At 35.4% G+C, this 19981-nt stretch overlaps 1 protein-coding gene across 1 annotated transcript; it reads right to left on the bottom strand.

Annotated features, from left to right (window-relative positions):
- Positions 1 to 13781: 13781 nt before the first annotated feature.
- Positions 13782 to 19269, bottom strand: LOC110877485 (homogentisate phytyltransferase 1, chloroplastic). The gene is made up of 13 exons (XM_022125636.2): positions 19113 to 19269; positions 17657 to 17755; positions 16869 to 17143; positions 16681 to 16764; positions 16501 to 16575; positions 16287 to 16370; positions 15827 to 15919; positions 15631 to 15732; positions 15252 to 15347; positions 15081 to 15152; positions 14857 to 14952; positions 14241 to 14345; positions 13782 to 14013 (listed from the first exon to the last, which is right to left on the bottom strand). The coding sequence occupies exons 2-13, from the start codon at positions 17742 to 17744 to the stop codon at positions 13972 to 13974; spliced, it is 1212 nt and encodes a 403-aa protein (XP_021981328.1). The 5' UTR covers positions 17745 to 17755; positions 19113 to 19269; the 3' UTR covers positions 13782 to 13971.
- Between the last annotated feature and the right edge of the window lie 712 nt (positions 19270 to 19981).

Below are 19981 nucleotides of genomic sequence, written 5' to 3'. Positions count from 1 at the left end.
ATACCAACCTGTCACACCCCGAATTTCCACGTATCACCGGTGGGCCCGGTGGGGAGTATCGTGACGTAATTGATGTCATCATAGTCAAACAACACAATATATAAATGCACAGCGGAAGCAAAAGATAAATATATTACATTCCAAATATAAAGTAATGTCAAAGTATTACAACGGAAAGTAAAGGATCCACAGGCGGATCAAATAAAAGAAAACTGTTCAACAGACTTTAGGCATCTAGAACTTGCAAGATTCCTTATTAACGCCCTGAGCTTCCAGCCAATTACGTCCAGTACCTGTCACTTAACCTTTTTTGGAAAATACGTCAGTTTACACTGGTAAATACAATTAACCGACTCATTTGAAAAGGTTTAATAAAATTGATTTGAATGCACAAGGCACAACATATCTTTTATAACTTGGGACAATTATCTTTATAATCTTGTATACAGATTTACATGTTCGTTGTACGTTCAGGGCCCGATGTAGAAATCGAGTCAAGATTAACAGACACGCCACAAGTATAGGCCCACAAGAGAGTGAGATACCGTTTCCCTTATGCACTGTCAGGGGTATGCCTACACCTCGTGCATAAGACATGGCCATTTTATAATACAATGATGTCAGGGATATCCGGGACATGGTCATTAACCCCTAAAAGCTTTTATTTCAAACAATACAGATTAAAGCGGGTTACCTCAATAATTTAATCACAATCCGACTAAACATTCAATACCCGACCAAGCGGTATTATTATAATACCGTATCCCAAGCCCGTATAGGGAAAATAAGTTAAAAGTATTTACCTGAGCTAGCAAAAGCAATTTACACTCAGCCGTATATTCAAATTAGCAAGCGCAAGTACTTCTACTGGGGCTCTCAATCTGGAACGAAGGTTTTATTAACCTATTAGATTCCTAACGGGTCTTATTTAAGTCGTAACTTAGACCGGTTAGTTTTAAGGAAAGGTTTACGGCTCAAAACGCATGATTAAGCGAAGACCTGATTGGAATGTGATTTAGACCCGACAAGTTTGAAGACTTGTATAATATGGGTAAACTGAACACATTCTGAATTTTGAGATAAAAATGATAAGGTTTGACCCGTTTCGGCTAATTTATGCAAACTAGTTACATAAACCGAACCGAACGCGCAGGAGGCGTATCGGGTAACAGTAAGAGTCCTATACAAGTTTCCTAAGTCAATATGCTCTAAATATGTTGTAATATCAGTAGGATATCTTCCATTTTGCACAAAACGAGTTTAACTCCAATATACGCCCCGTAGGGGTATTTCGGTCATTTTAAAGATTATAAAAGCGATTTCCGGGTTAAACAGGAAATCTGAGTTTTCTGATTAGGTATTTAAAATCAGTAGCAATTGGATTCGTGTTAAAATACTATGTAGAACTCATTTTATGTCCGAAAAGGGTATATTCGGTATTTACCGAATTGAGGTCATAACCGTAGGCTATGAGCAGGTTAAAAATAATTAAAAATCTTTAAAAATCTCAAAATATTATTCTACATCAGTGTGTAAAACGTTTGGTGTCGAAATTTGAGTTTAGATAGGCTTTATGCTAAGTGCGCCGTTTAATTACAAAAGTTTTCTTAATTGCGCTACTTAGCATAACTCCTATTCTGGACCTCGGATTGACATGAAATTTTTAGGGACATGTTTAGAAATCAGTAACCAAGGTTATTGTCCTTTCACATGTCCAAAATTCTCGTTTTAAGGTCAAAAGGGCATTATGGTCAACATTGAGCATTTAACGGAAATGTACAAACGTCTCGGACAAACAACGAACCAGCCACAAAGGGTTATACCATCATGTAACCTGGTCCTAAGAGAATCCTAAGGCATATCTAAATCATACTAAAACGGGTCAGAACTGAAGTCAAAGCAAAAGTCAAAGTTTTGCGACTTTCGGTTCCGAACCGGGTCAAAACAGGAAATTGTCGGATCAACAAGCTTAGATCAGTTCTTAAACTCATTACCAAGTTATATGAGTGATAAAATAGGTTATACGCCTTCTACATTGCTACTTATGCATTAAATCGAAAATCTAGCTTTTGTTGACTTTTTATAAACAACTTTGACCCGACATTTGATCTAGTTAGAATGGGAATCAGAGGGTGCCCTTTTAAGGGTTAAAGCCCACATGATTACCAACTTATAACTACCTTTGATTCGACAAATCACTAGACCAATAGTGATTAATCGTTAAGTCAACCGTTAATTACGACGGTTTGACTTCTATGCTAAAACTAAGCGAAAACTCAATATGGAAAGGTCAAGCATACTTACAAAGGTCCTATGCACGACTAGGGAAGCTTAGAAGGAGGTCTTGAGCTCCAGAAATGATCAGCAGATGAAGGAATGAATGAATGATCAAAGTGTGCAACAATGGGCTTTATATAGTGTTCATAACTTCATAGATTGTTGACAACAAGGTCTACCATTAATGTTTGATCGCTAACAAGTGTCCCTAAATGTCTAGGGGATGTTTAGGCAGCTCTTGGAAGTGTTTAAAGGCAACATAAGTCGTTTACATGGGCTGAACAGGCAACAAAAACGATTTTCTGCATCTGGGTGTGCCAGGCGGCCCGCGTAAGGATCCTCCTTGGCTTTACGCGGCCCGCATGAGCCTTCAGATCTGATTCCAAATCTTTTCATTAATTGCAGGTTGGCTCTTGGCTCTTCGAAAGGTCAACTTAACTTATCTCTTGCACTTTGACCCCTTCCAAATTACCTACAAGGGCCCCTAGACTTTTACCCATCATGTTAAGTCCTTGTTTACCCTGTTATTACCCGAAAAGTCTTAACTTTCAACATTGACGCTTTTAACCCCTCGCAGACGAATTTGATCATAACTTTCTCTTACGGCAATGAAACTTTATGAAATTCTTACCGTGCATTCTAGTGAGCATAATTTACCTTTACAAAGCTTCGGGTTTGCTAAAAGGTCACTCAGAGGTATAACTTAAACATGTTGACACATTTAACCCCTGTAGTTTGTAATTTCTCACTTTCTTTCACAATGAGCTTCGTATGACCCATGAATCATTCGTTTAAGGGTATAAACATCATGTAGGGATATTGTAGGGCATATTTATCCATTGTTGACATTTTGAACCCTTGAATTCACATACTTTCTATGTTTGTCAACTTTAGTCCCTCTATAGTATTCATTGACTCGTTCAAGCTTATGACACGTGTCAATACATTATAGGACGTGAATTTTCGAGGTGTTACATGGATCCAAGTGATTCATCTTGTCTATCTGTTTTTACTTTTATTTTATTTTTCAGCATTTAGTTAGTTTTATTTTCTTAGTTTAAAAACCTTTTTCTAACATTTTGATTTGATTAGACGTTGAGGATAAACCGGTATTAAAAGCTCTTGTGTCCTTGGACGACCTCGGTATCTTACCAACACTATACTACGTCCACGATGGGTGCACTTGCCCATATATGTGTCTAGTGTTAGTAAATATCGTGTTTTATAAATTTGAAACTTGGCTAAAAAGTGTAAAAAGGGCTTAATATATATATAAAAAATATAACACACTTTACGCACATCACCACCCACAGTCCAGCAGCACCACCACCACCCACCACTACCGTTCGTACACCACCACCAGTTTATTTTAGAAGTCTACATACGTTAAAAAAACAAACAGTCTTCTTCTTGCAGACTGCAGAGGTTTGGTCCACCTCTTCTTCTACAGATGTCTGCTGATATGGTCCGCAGAATGCAGACGTTTTACCACTTAAAAAACAAACAACACCTTCATCTCCACCCCTCATGTTTTTCAGGTAAGCCTCAAGTTTTCCTACTGACGTCGATTGTGATGTGGAAAATCAGGTGGCCAACGATTTCAATTGTGATGGGTAAAGGTAGGTGGTCAGCGATTTTGATTATGGTCTAACCGGGCGGAGACAGGTTTGACGCCGGCGGAGGTGACGAAAGAGATCTAATTGATGGTGATACGGTGGAGGGGAGCGGTGGTGAAACTAAGTCGTCGGAACAGATTTGGGGAAGCGGAGCAGGTGATGTTCTGGTAGGATCTCAAGAAACGGGAAGAGTGAAAAGTAAAGTGAAGGATTCTGGTACTGTTTTGGAAAATTTTAACTAATGGATTGTAATGGTTATTTTTAACAAAACATAGGGACAAAAAATATAATAACTCTTTATTTATTTAATTTTAATAATAGGGGCATGGCATTATGGTCATTTCAAATAGACTAACAGAATAATTGGATGACGTTAGTGTGGGTGGATTGTAATAGTTATGAAAGTGAAATCATAGACACTGTTTTGACATTTTGTAAACTAATGAACTGAATAATGATTTTTGACAAACCAAATGGACGAAAAACATAATTAACTTTATTTTCTTCCTACACAAAGTATGACCTATTTATTTATACGTTTAGCGGTAGTGTAAAAATAGCGAATCTGTCTCGTATCAAAAACGAAAACCATAAATATAAATACCAGTAACACTAAAGTTTTTGTTCGATCGATACATGATCGATAGCGAAAGATTAATAAAAAATAAGATTAAAAATAAGTTGTTAGCTACCTTTAACTAGTAAGGGAAAGTATTGTATCATATCCACAAAGAGTCAGCAAAAATTATCAAAAGTCAAGTAATTCATTAAACTAAACATTAAAATTAAAATCAAAAAGTTGATTGATTTGATGAATTGCTAGAACTAAAAGAAAATGAAATTAGGTTTAAAATATATATGAGAAAGATGACCAATCTTTGGGTTTTAGGTTTGCAAAATAAGATGTATGATCTAGTTCCACCTGGTTACGAAACCACATACACATGAATTCTTTCGTTTATTTGATATACGTGATAGTTATAGGACATATTGTAGAGGGATCTATTCACAAACTACCAATTTGGTCTTGCAAAACAAAACCCAAACCCATATTATTCCCAATGTAAAGAAACCAATTATTGATGAGGATCGAAACAAAGTTTTGTAACAAAACCAAACCATTTAACTAAAGGTATCGGTATTTTCGGTATTAGTACCGGTACAGTATCGGTATGGTACCGATCTTATCCCTAATTTGGACACATGAATAGGAATTGTGTCAAGAAACTCTAAACCGATGGGGACCTAGATTCCACAGGAAAAGGGTATGTTGACAAATTCAAATCAAGTTAAAGTGGAAAGTTAACCAAGGCACCTTTCACGAATGTTGACGAAAAAGCTAAGGATCTATGAGGACTGGTACATCCTGATGCATGCGTACCTTTTAGAAAAAAAGGTAGAAATGCGGAGGAGGTACTTCGTTTCATTTACTGTTGACGATTTCAGTAGATTACGATTATATTTATCTTTTGAAGCAAAAACATGAAACTTTTGAAAAGTTCAAAGAGTACCGAAATGAGGTACATAATCAACTGTCTAAGACCATTAAGATACTTCGATCGGATCGAGGAGATGAATATCTTAGTGATGAGTTTGACGAACATCTTAATAATCTTCAACCGAACCGACACACCCCGTTGAGTCACCCTGTTTGGAGAACACGACACGAAAAATAAAGCCATTTGGCTTTAGATTGAAAACAACAAACTAACAACAAACACACCATGAATTCAACTACAAAGTTATAATATAATATAAATAAGAAAAGGAAGAACATGTTCATATTGTCCTCTACGAATCTAATTAACAACATAATTGATTAATTGTAGTAAAATAGCAACCATGCCTAATAAATCTCATAAATAACAATGCTACTGGTAGGGTCTGGGAAGGAGGTTACTTTGAGAGAGACACCTAACTCAAAAACAAACAAACATAGCTCAAAACATAGAAATAGGAGCTACCGGCACAGAAAAAGTGGTGAGAGAGTAATACTACAAAAAGGACACAAACAAACAAATATATATATATATATATATATATATATATATATTATATATATATATATATGTTCATACAATATGATGTAAGCATGGTTACACGAAGACAATCGCCTACAAAGACCCCTAAAAGAGTAGAAAAATCTAAGTTCCTAAGACATTAGTAAGATAATATCTTACTGTACCCGCCTCTACAAGGTCCTTAACGTTAATCCCATGCCTCCAAAAACTCCTATCATGTACCATGTCCCTAGAGAGGTGTAACTCTAGTTAATCATGCCTAATGCACTCATCCCAAGTCAATTTGGGTCTATCTCTACGGCTCTACCACTCATCCCTTCCATAGTGATGGTTTCCATTGTTGTAACTGGTGTCGTCGTTTGCCTCTTCTTCACATGCCCAAACCATCTCAATCGCCCCTCTTTAATCTTATCTGAAGTACGAGCCACTCCCCGCCTTTCCCTAAAAACCTTATTTCTTATCTGGTCTAACCTCATGTATCCGCACATCCACTTCAGTATCGTCATCTCTACTACCTCAATCTTGCGTGCTTGGGTCTTATTGATAACCCAACACTCTGTCCCATAGCATGTTTAACTGCCAACTTATAAAATTTCCCCTTTAATTTGGGTGGAACCTCTTGTCGCATAATACACCCGTGGCAACTTTCCATCTACACCAGCAAGCAAACCTAGATGTGGTAGGCTACATCACCATATATCTCACCATCCTTTTGCACAAGCGATCTTAGTTACTTGAACCTATTTGTTGACGGGAACACTTGACCCTCAATGGTGATCTGGGAGCCATCTTCATTGGCTACACCCCTACAATCACAATAACGATACTGAATCTTTGAACGGGTAATTCTTAATTCCTTGCGCTCTAAAACTACCCACCACTCCTCTACCCTCACGTTCAGGCATTGTTTAGTCTCTGCCACTAATCCAATATCATCTGCAAAAAGCATGCACCATGGCATCGACTCCTGAATTGACAGTTACATAAGGTAAAAATGAAAGTAAATTTGATGAGATAATTGATGAAAGAAATTTACAAAGACCTCAAAGTGCTGATGTTTATGAGTTCCCTTGAGATTGGTCTGTTCAACTGATTCGTGATAAGAGAACTGCCAATTAGTTTGTTAGCGTGAAACATAATACTTTGTAATTATATATATATATGGAACCCATTAAGTCTAACCAACTTTTAGAATAATCTTAGCCATCTAAACTCATCAACTTTTGATCTTGACCCTTTAAACTTAAATAAAAAACTGCAATACTGGTAGTTCATGCAAGTTATGCTCTCTCTCTCCTAAAATAAGGAAGTTTTAAACAGTTAATCTCTCCCACGTCGTCTCCCTGTAACTTCCATGTACACTTCCTTTAAAAGCAGACCTCATGTATCTCAAACCTACATTTTTACCCCATTCCCCTCCATCGCTCTCTATCCAATTACTATACAAGGGTTTCTTCCAATTCTCCCATGAAATTCAACCAACATGCTCCATCAAACAACCACACCAATCTAGTATGTACATACACACACAATCGTAACCAGATCGATGCGTATCAGCCCTAATTTCTTCAGATGATGATGCAGCCGACCACCCTCCGGATTGAAGCCCTGAAATCTTTGATGTTTAACCCCGTCGCTGGAAATCATCGCCATGGCAAGTCTCCATTTGTTTAGATTCGAAGGTATAGCTATATTCTAGATTTTTATCTTCAGTTTACATCAATTCACGATTTGCAGAAATCTTCATATACCCTTCCTTATATCTGACATTTATATCTTCTTAAAAACATATGTTTGCCAGTGAACCAAAAACTCTTCCACTTCTATTCCATCACGAGCACTCTTTTCCCCTTCTTCGCCACGTTGCTGGAAGGTGGTGGCGACACAGGGGCGTTTTCATTGACAGTGGTGAGTGGTTATCAAAGTTTAAAGACAGTATTAATGGTTTGCTTCATACAATTGCCACTGGGAAGCCCTTCTCCTCTACTCGCTGCCACTGTTGTTTGAGTCGGACACCAGCGCCGCCTCGGTTATACACTCTGTCGTCGTCCGTTAACACATACTGGCTCCACAAAATTTCTGAAATCGATCACAAGGTACGCAATTCTTGATTCAAAATGGTCATTGGTAGCATAAATTGCGATTAAGGGACCACAATCATCAATTCAAACGACGAATTTGGGCGTTAGGGTTTCATGGTTTCCACTTTTTTTTTCTGTTTATTTCAGGTCCTTAATGTTCTTGGATCAATTTCTATCTCAGGTTATTGATTTCTACTATCAAACTCATATATGTACAATTTGGGTATTTTGGTTGTTTATTTGCATTTTTATTACTTGTCTATTGCTTAGATTTTTGGGTTTTTCATCTTTCAGTTAAGGCTTAGTGGAGATAAATCGTTAGTTGCAGAAGATCCTAAAGAGAAAGACATTTCAACTTGAAAGTCCCAAGTGAGAGGGACCACAGGACAAAGGTCATTAGTTGAGGCTAGCAATCTGATTGTTCTCATGGTACAAGTCTATGTGATTTGCTATTTTCCATATTTTTTAGGGATCGCTTTTGACTAACTACACATATGACTTTTTCTATTTTGTTATCTTGTGTAAGGATATAAAAAGTATGTTGAGTGGAACCCATACACTAAAGTTACTAACTACACCAGATAATGCGAGTTTGGAAGAAGGGGCAAGGGGCCATGTGAGATCCACTTAATGTTGGTGTCCATGATTGTAGGCGTGTCGATATCAACCCAGACAATAAAGTTTCGATCTTTGGGGCTGGACCCATAGGCATTGTGACCATGTCGGCTGCACGTGCATTTGCAGCTCCAAGAATTGTAATGGCTGATGTAGACCACCAGTGATTATTAATTGCATAGGACATTGGTGCAGATGACACCATTCAAGTCTCAACAGACTTCCAGGTCCTCCAACTCAAATCAAAATATCATGGAAAATGAAATGATAGAAAGTTACTGTGGCAATGTTCAACATAGTCTGGTATTATGTTTGTTTTGTTTCTTATATCCCTGCATTTACTATTATCTTTTGTAATTTTCATTGCTCTTCTATATTGTTTTTATGTAGGCAGTCATTCTCTACCATCTACACGAGTACGACAAGTGTTTCTCCATTTTACATTGATTATATCCAATTAACTTGGTGAGATTATATCCAATTAACTTGGTGAGCGATGAATGTATATTATTTTTTGTCACAACATTTGATCTATGTGCTCATAAGTTTGTTTATTCCAAGAGAGGGTGGCACGTCATGTATGCCTCCTGTTACTACTGGATCTTTCTTTAGTATGTCATCATTCTTCAAGAGTTGTTGTAGCCTGTAAGTTTCTTGGTTTCATTAATATATAAGTTTTCATTATGCTTATATTATATATATATTGCAAAATCACCTTGCTAATTCATATATGTATATATGATGTTTTATAATAGCATCAAGATCTCATTGAGCGTTTTTTTTTATTTTGATTCAGTTGCGTCTTACAGGTTATTTGTTGTAGGGGTGTTGATCAAATTTATATTCAGATTTCAAGTTGTTCGGGTTTTTTGTGTATTATATTGTATGCAATAATCGATCCGTATCACAATCGGGTTCGTCAGGTTTGAGTTGGTCGATTATCGGGTTCGCTGGGTTGGGTTATTCGGGTTGTTCGGATTTGGACATTTGTTATTTGTTAATAAATTGATAACAAACAAGTTTTTTTAGATTTCTTACTAAATTTTTGTTAAAAAGTTCATACGATTTATTGACAGTTTGTTAATACTAATGGAGGCAAAATCATCGTTCATACCTCATTGGAGCTCTACATTCCCACTTGGAGAAGGGGTTTTTGTTGAGCATGGGCCTTTCAAACCAGGTGTGATGTTTTGCTAAAAATAATGTTTATAGTTGGAACAAATGTACATATAATTTTGCTTTTTGGTATGCAATATCTGTTAATTCATTTTGTTCAGGTTATTAACTCACCTTTTCCCTAAATCGTTGGTTGATACTTGTGTGGATATATGTGTTTGAAAGTGATATCATGCTATATAATATTTAGCCATTCAACCTTTAACAAAATTACTGGATCGATTATACTTTTTTATCACTTTACTTTGTAGTTGTTTACTGTTGACATTGGTTTTTGTTTGATAACATTGTCTAATTTGGGTTTCAGACATGTAGTTTTTATTGGTAAATTCTGTTTTTAAACGAACGGTAACTGTTTGGATGTTGTTTAATATTGTTCTCTATTTAATAATCTTTACCAAATTTTGAAAATATTTACGGATAAAAATGCCGGAAACTAGACGGGGTTTAATTTTGCAACTAGCGCATCCTTAAACAAGGTTGACACCTTGCCCAATCGTATTGCCAAGGCATGCACTCGGTACAAAGCTTATTTTGTTATTTAGCCTTCTTTATGTGTTCATATATCGGATTTCATCTAACAATCAGTCAATCCCATATCTACACGCTTATGCGGCTTGATGATGGAGGTGTTGATAGAGTTATGATAAAATATTTCAGAAACAACAATGCAAGTACAAGAGAAAGGCCAATGAAGCCCAGCTCAGCTGGGTGGAGGTGTGAGGGTTTTACCCTCTGGTCACGGGTTCGATCCCGGGCTAGAGCGGTTTTCCCGCACGGGTGAGCTAAGGGGTCGACTACCAGCCGGTCGAAAGCTGGTGTGGGCTGGACCTTAGGGGGGGCCCGGGGGTCGATCCCGGGGGGCGGAGGTACTTCGTCTAGGTGTGTTCCGCTGAGCCATTCAAAAAAAAAAAAAAGTACAAGAGAAAGAAACACAATGTAAGGTGAGTATTACAAAACTAACAAATAAAAAGTCATATGTTAATGCTTTGCAGACTACTAAAGACAAGCAAGAAGTATACTTTATATGGGCCTCTTTATCTTCTTAAATAAGGGTGATTTTGTTTGTCATGTTACTTAATTCTGTGTATAGTTTTATTTGTTACACTATTCATATTATTTTGTGTAATATGACTCTGATTTATTTCTTTAGGTTCATACATATTATTACTATAGAATACATTAACGTAACCCGTCCACCGGACGGGTATTAAACTAGTTCATATTAAACAGATATAGTTTGTTAAGGATTACGTGTTTAGAATTTTCTACATGAAACCCCATTTTGGAGGGATGGTACCACTAAGATACTTGCGAGTTAAGTCTCTGTACCAATGAAACACATAAATCAACTATGAAACACAAACAAACAAAAAAGATAGGCTAATTTAACGTAGAAGAAAGGATCATACAGATTTTTGTTAACAACCAAAACTTGAATTCGATGTGTACCATCTAGACGCTTGATGATTCAATCTAAACTCGGAACCATCATTGTCGTCCTGATGAGTTCATTGATCGACGTCACCACCCACAAAAAGTGATGCTATCAATTCAGTTGCAACCGCTGCTTGATGTTGGCTTGGACAACCCATCGCCAGCGCTAGGTTCACAAACACCACCACCATCGTCTGTTACAAGAATTAAATAATTGAAGATGAAAGTGATTAACACCATGCTATCCGTTCGATTGAACGTGGAACCAAACTGGCTGTGGTTTCACCGCAAAGCCACTGTTTTCTCTCTCGAGCTTTGAAAATAGGGGTAACAAATATATCCTTTTCTGTAGACATGTGGAATTAGAAGATTCTTATTATTTCTGGTAGTATGTGTGTTATTAAAAAGAGGTTTACAAGCACCTAGACAAACAAAGATCAGCACAAAAAAGCATTGAAGTCACATGTACAATTAGCAACTGCACAAAGCAGTTACTAACTGATATTATATAAATTTTAAGCTTAATTTGGCATACAACACTTTTTTTTTTCTAAATCACCATTTATGTGGACAAAATGTTAGTGAAAATTAATTTTTCACTAATTTTGGACGTAGATAAATATATTTATATAGAGTTGTATAAATACTCATTTGTGGGTTTGTGTTCTACTATTTGAAAGGCTCATAACGAACCAAACAATGCTCAAAATGGAGCTAAGATGAATGAGATAGCAATGCTCAAAGTTCTATGATTGGACTAACCAAAGATGAGAAAATTGAATTAAAGTTTGTCAAGTTGTACCATATAGGTGGGATGACAAAACTTGAAGTAGGTTACAAAGAGAAGCACCCTTGTATATTGTTTACCTGTAGATCAACAATAGTGGGGACCCTAAAGGTTTCTCTACACCTAACTCGCACACGCACGAGCATGGCGTGGGTAATGATCGCAATGTGACGCGCTGATGGTGCATTTTTCTTAGGTGCATGACGCGAGTCATGAGCACTCATTGACACGGCACGGCGATGCCAGTCCAGATGGCGCGTGGGCCGGCATGCGGTGGGATGTCTTAGGTTGTGGTAGGGGACACATGTCTGAGCGCTACCTTGGCACTGGTTCCACTAAGGCGCATGCACAACCAGTAAAACTAGTCCACCCACTAGTGAGTTAAAACCCATTTATGTAGAGATTAAACACGGTTTTAATGCAAGATTAATTATCTTGTTTATTACAAACTTTAATACAGTTGAATGAGTCTTCCATTGGTGTGGTTAAGAATGAACATGGTGGTTCTAAAGATGGAGGGAAACGCACAGACTTAAAGATTCTATGTTCCATGGTAAATTTAAAGAGGAGCACTCTCTAAATTTTTTATCCATACAACTTCTTTTTCACACATTTGATAAATACCATTACACCTAGTGGAATCTCGGGACTAAGGGCCACCTTTTTTTTCCCATGCAATCCGCTTAACTTTCCTATTTCCATTGTTATATCCCAAGCTGAAGTTTCTTGGGATTTTCTCAAAGGTGTTAATGACACTCTTGAGCGCTTTAAAAGGCAAGAAATGATAGTTTGGGAGGGTGCTGAGCACCGCCTTGGCTAAGGTAACTATTCCCACTAGAGACAAGCTATTTGCCTTCCAACCGGATAACTTTGAATTGAAATTTCTACAATCGGCTTCCAAAATTTTACTCATTTCATATTAGCCCCAATTGGGAGGCCAATAAAATTAAACGGAAAGTTACCCGCCTTGCAATGAATCAAGGTAGTCATTTCTTGAACTTCCATATCGGTTGTACCGGTCCGTAGACACAACTTTTAACTAGATTAACCACTAACCCAGAGCAAAGGTAAAAACATCTCATGGTCTAGTTAAGGTTCAAAATGCTCTCCTAGGACCATTCACTAAAAATTCAATGGTGTCGGCATAACCTAAGTGTGTTATGGTGGGACTCCATTTCGTAATTATATCCCCTTAAAAATCCACTTCCACCGCCTTTCTCGTACCGACCTCCAAGGCTTCCAACATAAGAACAAAAAGAAACGGCGAAATAGGATCTCCTTGGCGAAGACCTCGAGACAATTTAAATTCAGAGGTAGGGGACTTGTTCACAAGACCGAAGCCTTCCCTGACCTCAAGCGAGCTTCAATCCAATTACATCACAAGGACGGGAAATTCATACCTTTAAGGATGACCAAAAGAAAGCCCAATTGACAGAGTCATGCGCCTTTTGGAAGTCAACTTTGTAAAGGAGAACTCGTTTTTTATAAGATTTAGCCCAAGAAATAATCTCACTTAAAATACACGGCCCATCAAGAATCGACCTTCCTTCTATAAAAATGGATTCGGGGATTTATGTGAGTTTCAATTACTCATTTTACTCTTTGAAGTCCAAGTTGTACTTTGGACATTTACATCCTTGAGTAAAAAATAAAATGAACTCATACCAACACAACGTGAATAAAATGTGCTCATCCCTATACGTGGTGAATAATTCAATATTTGGATATTTCTAGTCCAATTCTAACAATAATTAAAATGTACTCATACCAATACGTCGTGAATAAAAGATTATTATAATATGAATTAAATTATTCCATATATTTTACATAAAAAATCGAGATGTTACATAGGGTGATGTTATATCTTGAAGGATGGATCGGGAATTTCATAGCTAGGTCGTCGTGAAGATTTACTTTATTGGATGGCGAGGGGATATGTTCTTCATTAGAAGACTGGTAGCTCATCGAACAAGTGAGATAAGGCCATATTCAGCATAGAAGAGCTGCAACATATACAAAAAGTTATTACAAACTAAAGAAAAGATAAAACCTAGTTTATGCTAATGATTAACAAGATAAAACTCGAAAATCACAATGAAGCTAAAAAACGTGAAATGCGACATCTGTACTAACGTTTGTCACGCCACAACTATACTCTAAAGTAGTGGCAGATCGAATTAGATTTTATTGATCGAATTAGATAAATGATACAACTTATACTGAAACATACCTGCCAAAGAAACATATACATGGATTGAACGGCTTCCATGTTTTTCAAATCTACTGATTTGGCACGTATCCAAAGCAGCGCTCCCATCGCGAGATGACTAATAACCTACACGTATATTGCACTGTTAGTTTGCTACAAAATATGGTTGAACGGAGATGCAATCACAGGCAATTTTGTTTGAACAGATGACATGTTTCCTGACATCTATGATATAACTAAATCGATATTACTTATAGAATTCCTAAGAGTTAATATTCTTTAGGGTAAAAAATAAAATACACCATATGTTCAAGAAATATTTTGTTTTACATCTGTGTGTATCACCCTATAAAGGAATATATTTCAAGATTCATAATTTATTTGCTGGATACTTTTATTTGAGCTTCAGTAATAAGCTTGATCGTTAAAACGGAACTTTTTAGATGATAATATTCTTATTAGTGTAAAATATTCTATAACTAGTTTAAATTCGTTTACATCGCAAATTTATAACTTTCGGGGGTTAGCTAATTCCTTCAGTTTTGTAATCGTTCATTCTTTGTTAATAAATAATTTTGGGTACCGTCCCCTTTACCAAAAAAAAAAAAAAAAAAAAAAAAAAAAAAAAAACCCTTACCGTTACATATTTGCTCCAAGCGATGGGTGAAGTTGCACCCACCAAAGCAGCAGCAACATAAGCAATTTCAAGAATCCAAATGCATATCCAGTACATCTGCAAAGATTAATGTGTTAGTGCTACAAGGTCAGACCCTTTTAATAAAATCTTTAGCCATCATATACTATTTTGTTTCATGGATGAAGTAAACTTATTTAAAAAAAAATAAATAAATAAAAGCTAACCCGTTTTTCGCCCAATTTTATAGCCAGGGACTTAATTCCATGCATTCGGTCTCCCTCAATATCCGGGATGTCCTATCAAAGGAATAATCAGATTAGTGACAAGCAATGCCATTAGTTTACTACTTCAAGATTATTTAAATTACAAGTTTGATCAGCTGCTATGGTGTTTACCTTGAAGAATATTGTTGAGACTGAGAAGGCACTAAGCATTCCTACTGCAAATAATATTGGCCTTGAAAGTAGACTTGCTCCTCCATTGATAGAAGTCTATAAATTTTCATTTTATTTAGTGCAAAGAAACAAGACATGAAGAACAAAAAATATAAACCCTAGATGGTATAAAAAAAATTTGAAGCGGAAGCGAACAATGTTAATTAACGAGTACTTGTCGAAAAATGGTATAGTCGCCATCTAAATTAGCGACTTTAGATTTTTGGAGTATGTAAATCTAAGATGAGTGTCTAGAGCTTTTATCTTTTTGCCATTTAAGTCGCTATGTCAGACGATGACTTCATTTTATAATCCATAGATGAAGTAGGAAAAAAAATACCTGCATATGCATGTAATATCCAATAGGAACAATCAGTGCTCTAGCACATAGCATGTAAAAAGCTGCTGTGAAAGGAAACCTCTTCCATCTCAAATAGGGGAGCTGGAATTGTACACACACAAGAAAATTTCCCTTTAGTAGTTAATTCGGTATATATTTTGGAGCCACTAAATTTATAACGTTATTAAAACCTCACCACATTGGCCGAATATGCAGTCCCAACCACGAACCACCCGACGAAACCCCAAAACAACGCGGGAGAACCAACAAGCCATGCAGTCGCAAAACTCTGCATTCAAAACAATCATATTAAAACCGGATTACACTTTATATGATACCGTTATATTCAACGATAGTGGATATATAAGAGAATGACCACTAACTGATAGCTATACTACAATCACTTATTTTCAGTTTATGTCTTAATTAGTTTTAGGTCACATTAAGCATTATATGAAACTTTGATGTGGTATTTTGACCCTTTGGGTGTGTTTTAAGATAATGGTGATATCCATTCTTGAATTGACAAAATGGTTGAATACCAATGTGAGTATTTAACCATTAGATATATCCTCAAGGCAAAAGTATATGGTGGTTTCCTATATATGATCTTTGCAACCTTAATTAAGGAGGTTCATTAATAAACTATTGCATACCATGACTGCTGATAATGCAGACACTGTGATAGCAGTTGTCATAGATAGTTCCCCTGCAGCTAATGGGAGAGATGGCTTGTTAACCTGAAAGATTCATTATATTGTCAGCAATAGTTCTATTCTTTAACTTAACATAATATACATATCTAAACACACGTGTGAGCCGCGTGTGCATGACAAATTCAAATTTAAGTTTTTTATCTTTTCCCCAAACCTTGTCGAGTTCTATATCGCATATTTGGTTGAATCCACAGACATACATTTGCATAAACATGCCTCCAACAAGAGCCTGAAAGTAGTAATTAAATATAGAGGTTAAGAACATTATTGTTTAAGAAGATCGCACGCTCGCATTGTAGTGGTATAGAACTAAAGGTTCAATCTAAATATATACCTGCATCATTTTTAGGAAGAACAATGGGGTGAAATCTGACAATTTCTGGACAGTAAGAAGTGACATGGCCCCAACACTTAAGACCTACAAAATGGGATTAGACATATTGATTTTATCTTAGTCTTTTTTAATGTCAGTTTGTAAAAAATAATCAATGTTAATGATATTTAAAATTTCTTATAATCTACCGTTCCAACTGCTGCATACGGTCGTATAAATCTATACAAAGCATCCACGAAACGGATAGTTTTTTCCATGGGATTTAGCAAATCATGAGTTGCATCAAACTGATGATTGTTAGCGGATGCTGCATTGAGTTCAAACTTTTGTTTGTTCGTTTGGAGAGGCGTGAATCGCTCATAGAAGCTCTGATCCGTGTGATTATTAGAATTCCTTCGTTGAAATGTCAAGGACTCGTTTGCGTCAAAATTCGACATCCGAGGAAACTTTGAAGCTTGTGTTCCTATATATGTTCATTGGTTTTGGTTATGACAAAATACAATGAAAAACAAGATAATAGATTTTAAAACTACCAAAGTAAATGATTATTAAATTAAACAGATCGAAGTTTCATTAGTTAGTAATAAGGATCACACTACCCTCTTGCAAGCCAAATTTCATCTTAATTCAGACAACTAATTAATTCATTTTTTTCTTGTAAAATTTGATCCTTCAAACCAATGTAAAATGAAAACTTTGTTGTGACACAATCAAAATATTCTAGTTCTGCCACTATCAAAATTTTCTATTTTTTAAATAGCCGGGTTATTAAACCATTTGAATTAAAAACTTTTAGTTAAATATTTTTCCCTAAAAAAATAGAATCATTACAGTCAGCTGTTTCTTAAACATGCTTCTTTTTAATAAAAGTTATCTCTCCTGTTAAATTAATAAAATTTGGAATTTATTAAAAATATAAATAAAAGAATATAAAGAAACAAGTAGCAAGTTGAATTTAAGGCAAAAGTGGAAGTACCTGTGGCAATGGAAGATGAGGACTTCACGACTCCAGAAACCAAAAGCGAAGTTGGCTTGCAAAGAGACCCCACAGCTAGAGACGCCATTTTTGTCCTTCCTAAAATGGTGCAATTATTTTAGATTTTTATTCGGAAAAGAAAAAATTTTAATATGTAAATACATAAATATACATATATAGATATACCGGTAAGTTGATGACATAATATAAAAAGTAAGCTTAAGGTACAAAACGGAAAAAACACATGAAAGAAATAAAAATTACTCATGAAAGATACAAATTATGCATGAAGAAGTTTCATAATTACGCATGGGATACAAATTATGCAAGCGTAAGTTACTTAATTACACACTATTACAATTATGCATGTTATATGATGATAATTTCGCTACCTATAAAAATCTCTTTTACACTATGTACCTTAACAACCCTTTATATATAAACCTTAGTACGCTAGGGAAGGTTCAAATGAAAACCACTAGTTAACGCGAAAATTCGAAAACTAACTAAAATAGCCAAAAAAAACATACCAAATTTTTTTTTTTTTTTTTTGCATACCAATTTTCGCCACTTTTAGTATATAAAAAAATTTTTGTAGTACACATACACATTTTTTACACATGTGTGATACAAATTTTATTTTTTTTTTTTTTGAAAAAAAAAATCTTTTTTATATAAAAAAATCTGCGATTTTTTATAAAAAAATTGAAAAAAAAATTGGTGTATTTTTTAGGCTTTTTTTAGTTAGTTTTCGAGTTTTCGCGATAAAAGTGGTTTTCATTTGAACCATCCCCTAGTACGCTATATGTATATATGGTTTGTGTTCGAATGAAAAAAAAAAAAAAAAAACGAATATTTAAAAACCACTAGGATGTTTTAGTTAATTAGGATGCTATAATGATTTTGCAAATAATGTATTGGGTTACGAAAATGATAAATATTTAGAAACCATTGGGGTTGTTTTACTAATGAATGCAAGTATTCACTATTGAATGCATAATAACATTCGTATTAAATCTTGAGTGATTTAAGATTTATAAACAATGCTGAACATCAAGTTTTATTAATTTATATTTTAGTATAGGTTAAACCTGAGCAATTTGTACGATTGGAAAAGGTTGTAAAAAAACTGAGAGTGCACCTAGTAATTAGTTAAAGTTCATATCATTGTGTACGTTTAATTTCGATAAACACATTATAGAACCATGAGCAGGCAAGGATGATTCGAACTATAAACCATAATGCTATAAAGATAATGGTGTGACTCTAACTTTCTTTCCTGAAAACTGTTCATGTAGAATGATAAATGTTGAATGCTGAAATATTTTATTAACTAACTGAACGTTGCGGTTAAAAGTGTGGCATCATTTCGAACAACGACTGAAGGCAAATGAATGCGGAAACACCTACATGAATGGTTTACGTTGAGAGAAATATTTAGGAACAAAACACATACCTCGAAAACGATTTCAACCCCGAACAATATGATTCAAAAGTCTTGCTTTGTGCAAATGCTGAAATGAATAGCAACCAATGTGTTACCACAGAAGAAAATATGAATTTTGTTGGAACAACTATCGGGGCTTTAATACAAGTCTAAGACACCAACTTGTTAATCATTAACAAAGAAGAATATATTATATTTCTACAAGAATTAACAAAGAAGAATATATTATATTTCTACAAGAATAAAACCGGCCACGTGCCTTTGAATTCTATTTTGTATTCTAACTAGCTAGTTGATGGATTTGGAGCCGGATATTTCTCAAACAATTAGAAAAATACTATCATAGAAAAAAAATTAAACGATGGCAAGATTGTATTTTTGAGCTTGGGCCAAAACTATAATTTGTCAGGACAGCTGCTTGACACGAAAAAAATTAAATCGAGTCAATCAATTAAAACAAAACACTTCTATAGTTTTGCTAAAAAAAAATTAAAGGATGACAATACTGTAATTTTGAGCTAGATGCAAAATTGTAATTTTTGGGTGGGGTAAAATCGTACTTTGTCAAAAGCTAAAAAGATGATAATACTGTAATTTTTAACTAGGGGCAAAATTGTAACTTTGAAAATGAGCAAATTCCTAATTTTTAACTGGATGTAAAATTTTATCATACACGGGCCAGTGGGGATCTAAAAAAACTAAAACGATAGCAATTCTGTAATTTTTAAGTGGGGGCAAAATTGTAATTTATGGCTAAGGTAAAATCGTAATTTCCTAAAAGGTAAAACGATTGCAATACTGTAATTTTTAACTTGGGGCAAAATCGTAACATTGAACAAAGAGCAACTTTGTAATTTTGAACTAGTGTAAAATCGTAA

Source organism: Helianthus annuus, chromosome 9 (assembly GCF_002127325.2).
Source record: "Helianthus annuus cultivar XRQ/B chromosome 9, HanXRQr2.0-SUNRISE, whole genome shotgun sequence".
NCBI lineage: Eukaryota > Viridiplantae > Streptophyta > Magnoliopsida > Asterales > Asteraceae > Helianthus > Helianthus annuus.
Note: the sequence above shows the minus strand (reverse complement) of the source record. Positions and strands in the feature narration are given on the sequence as shown.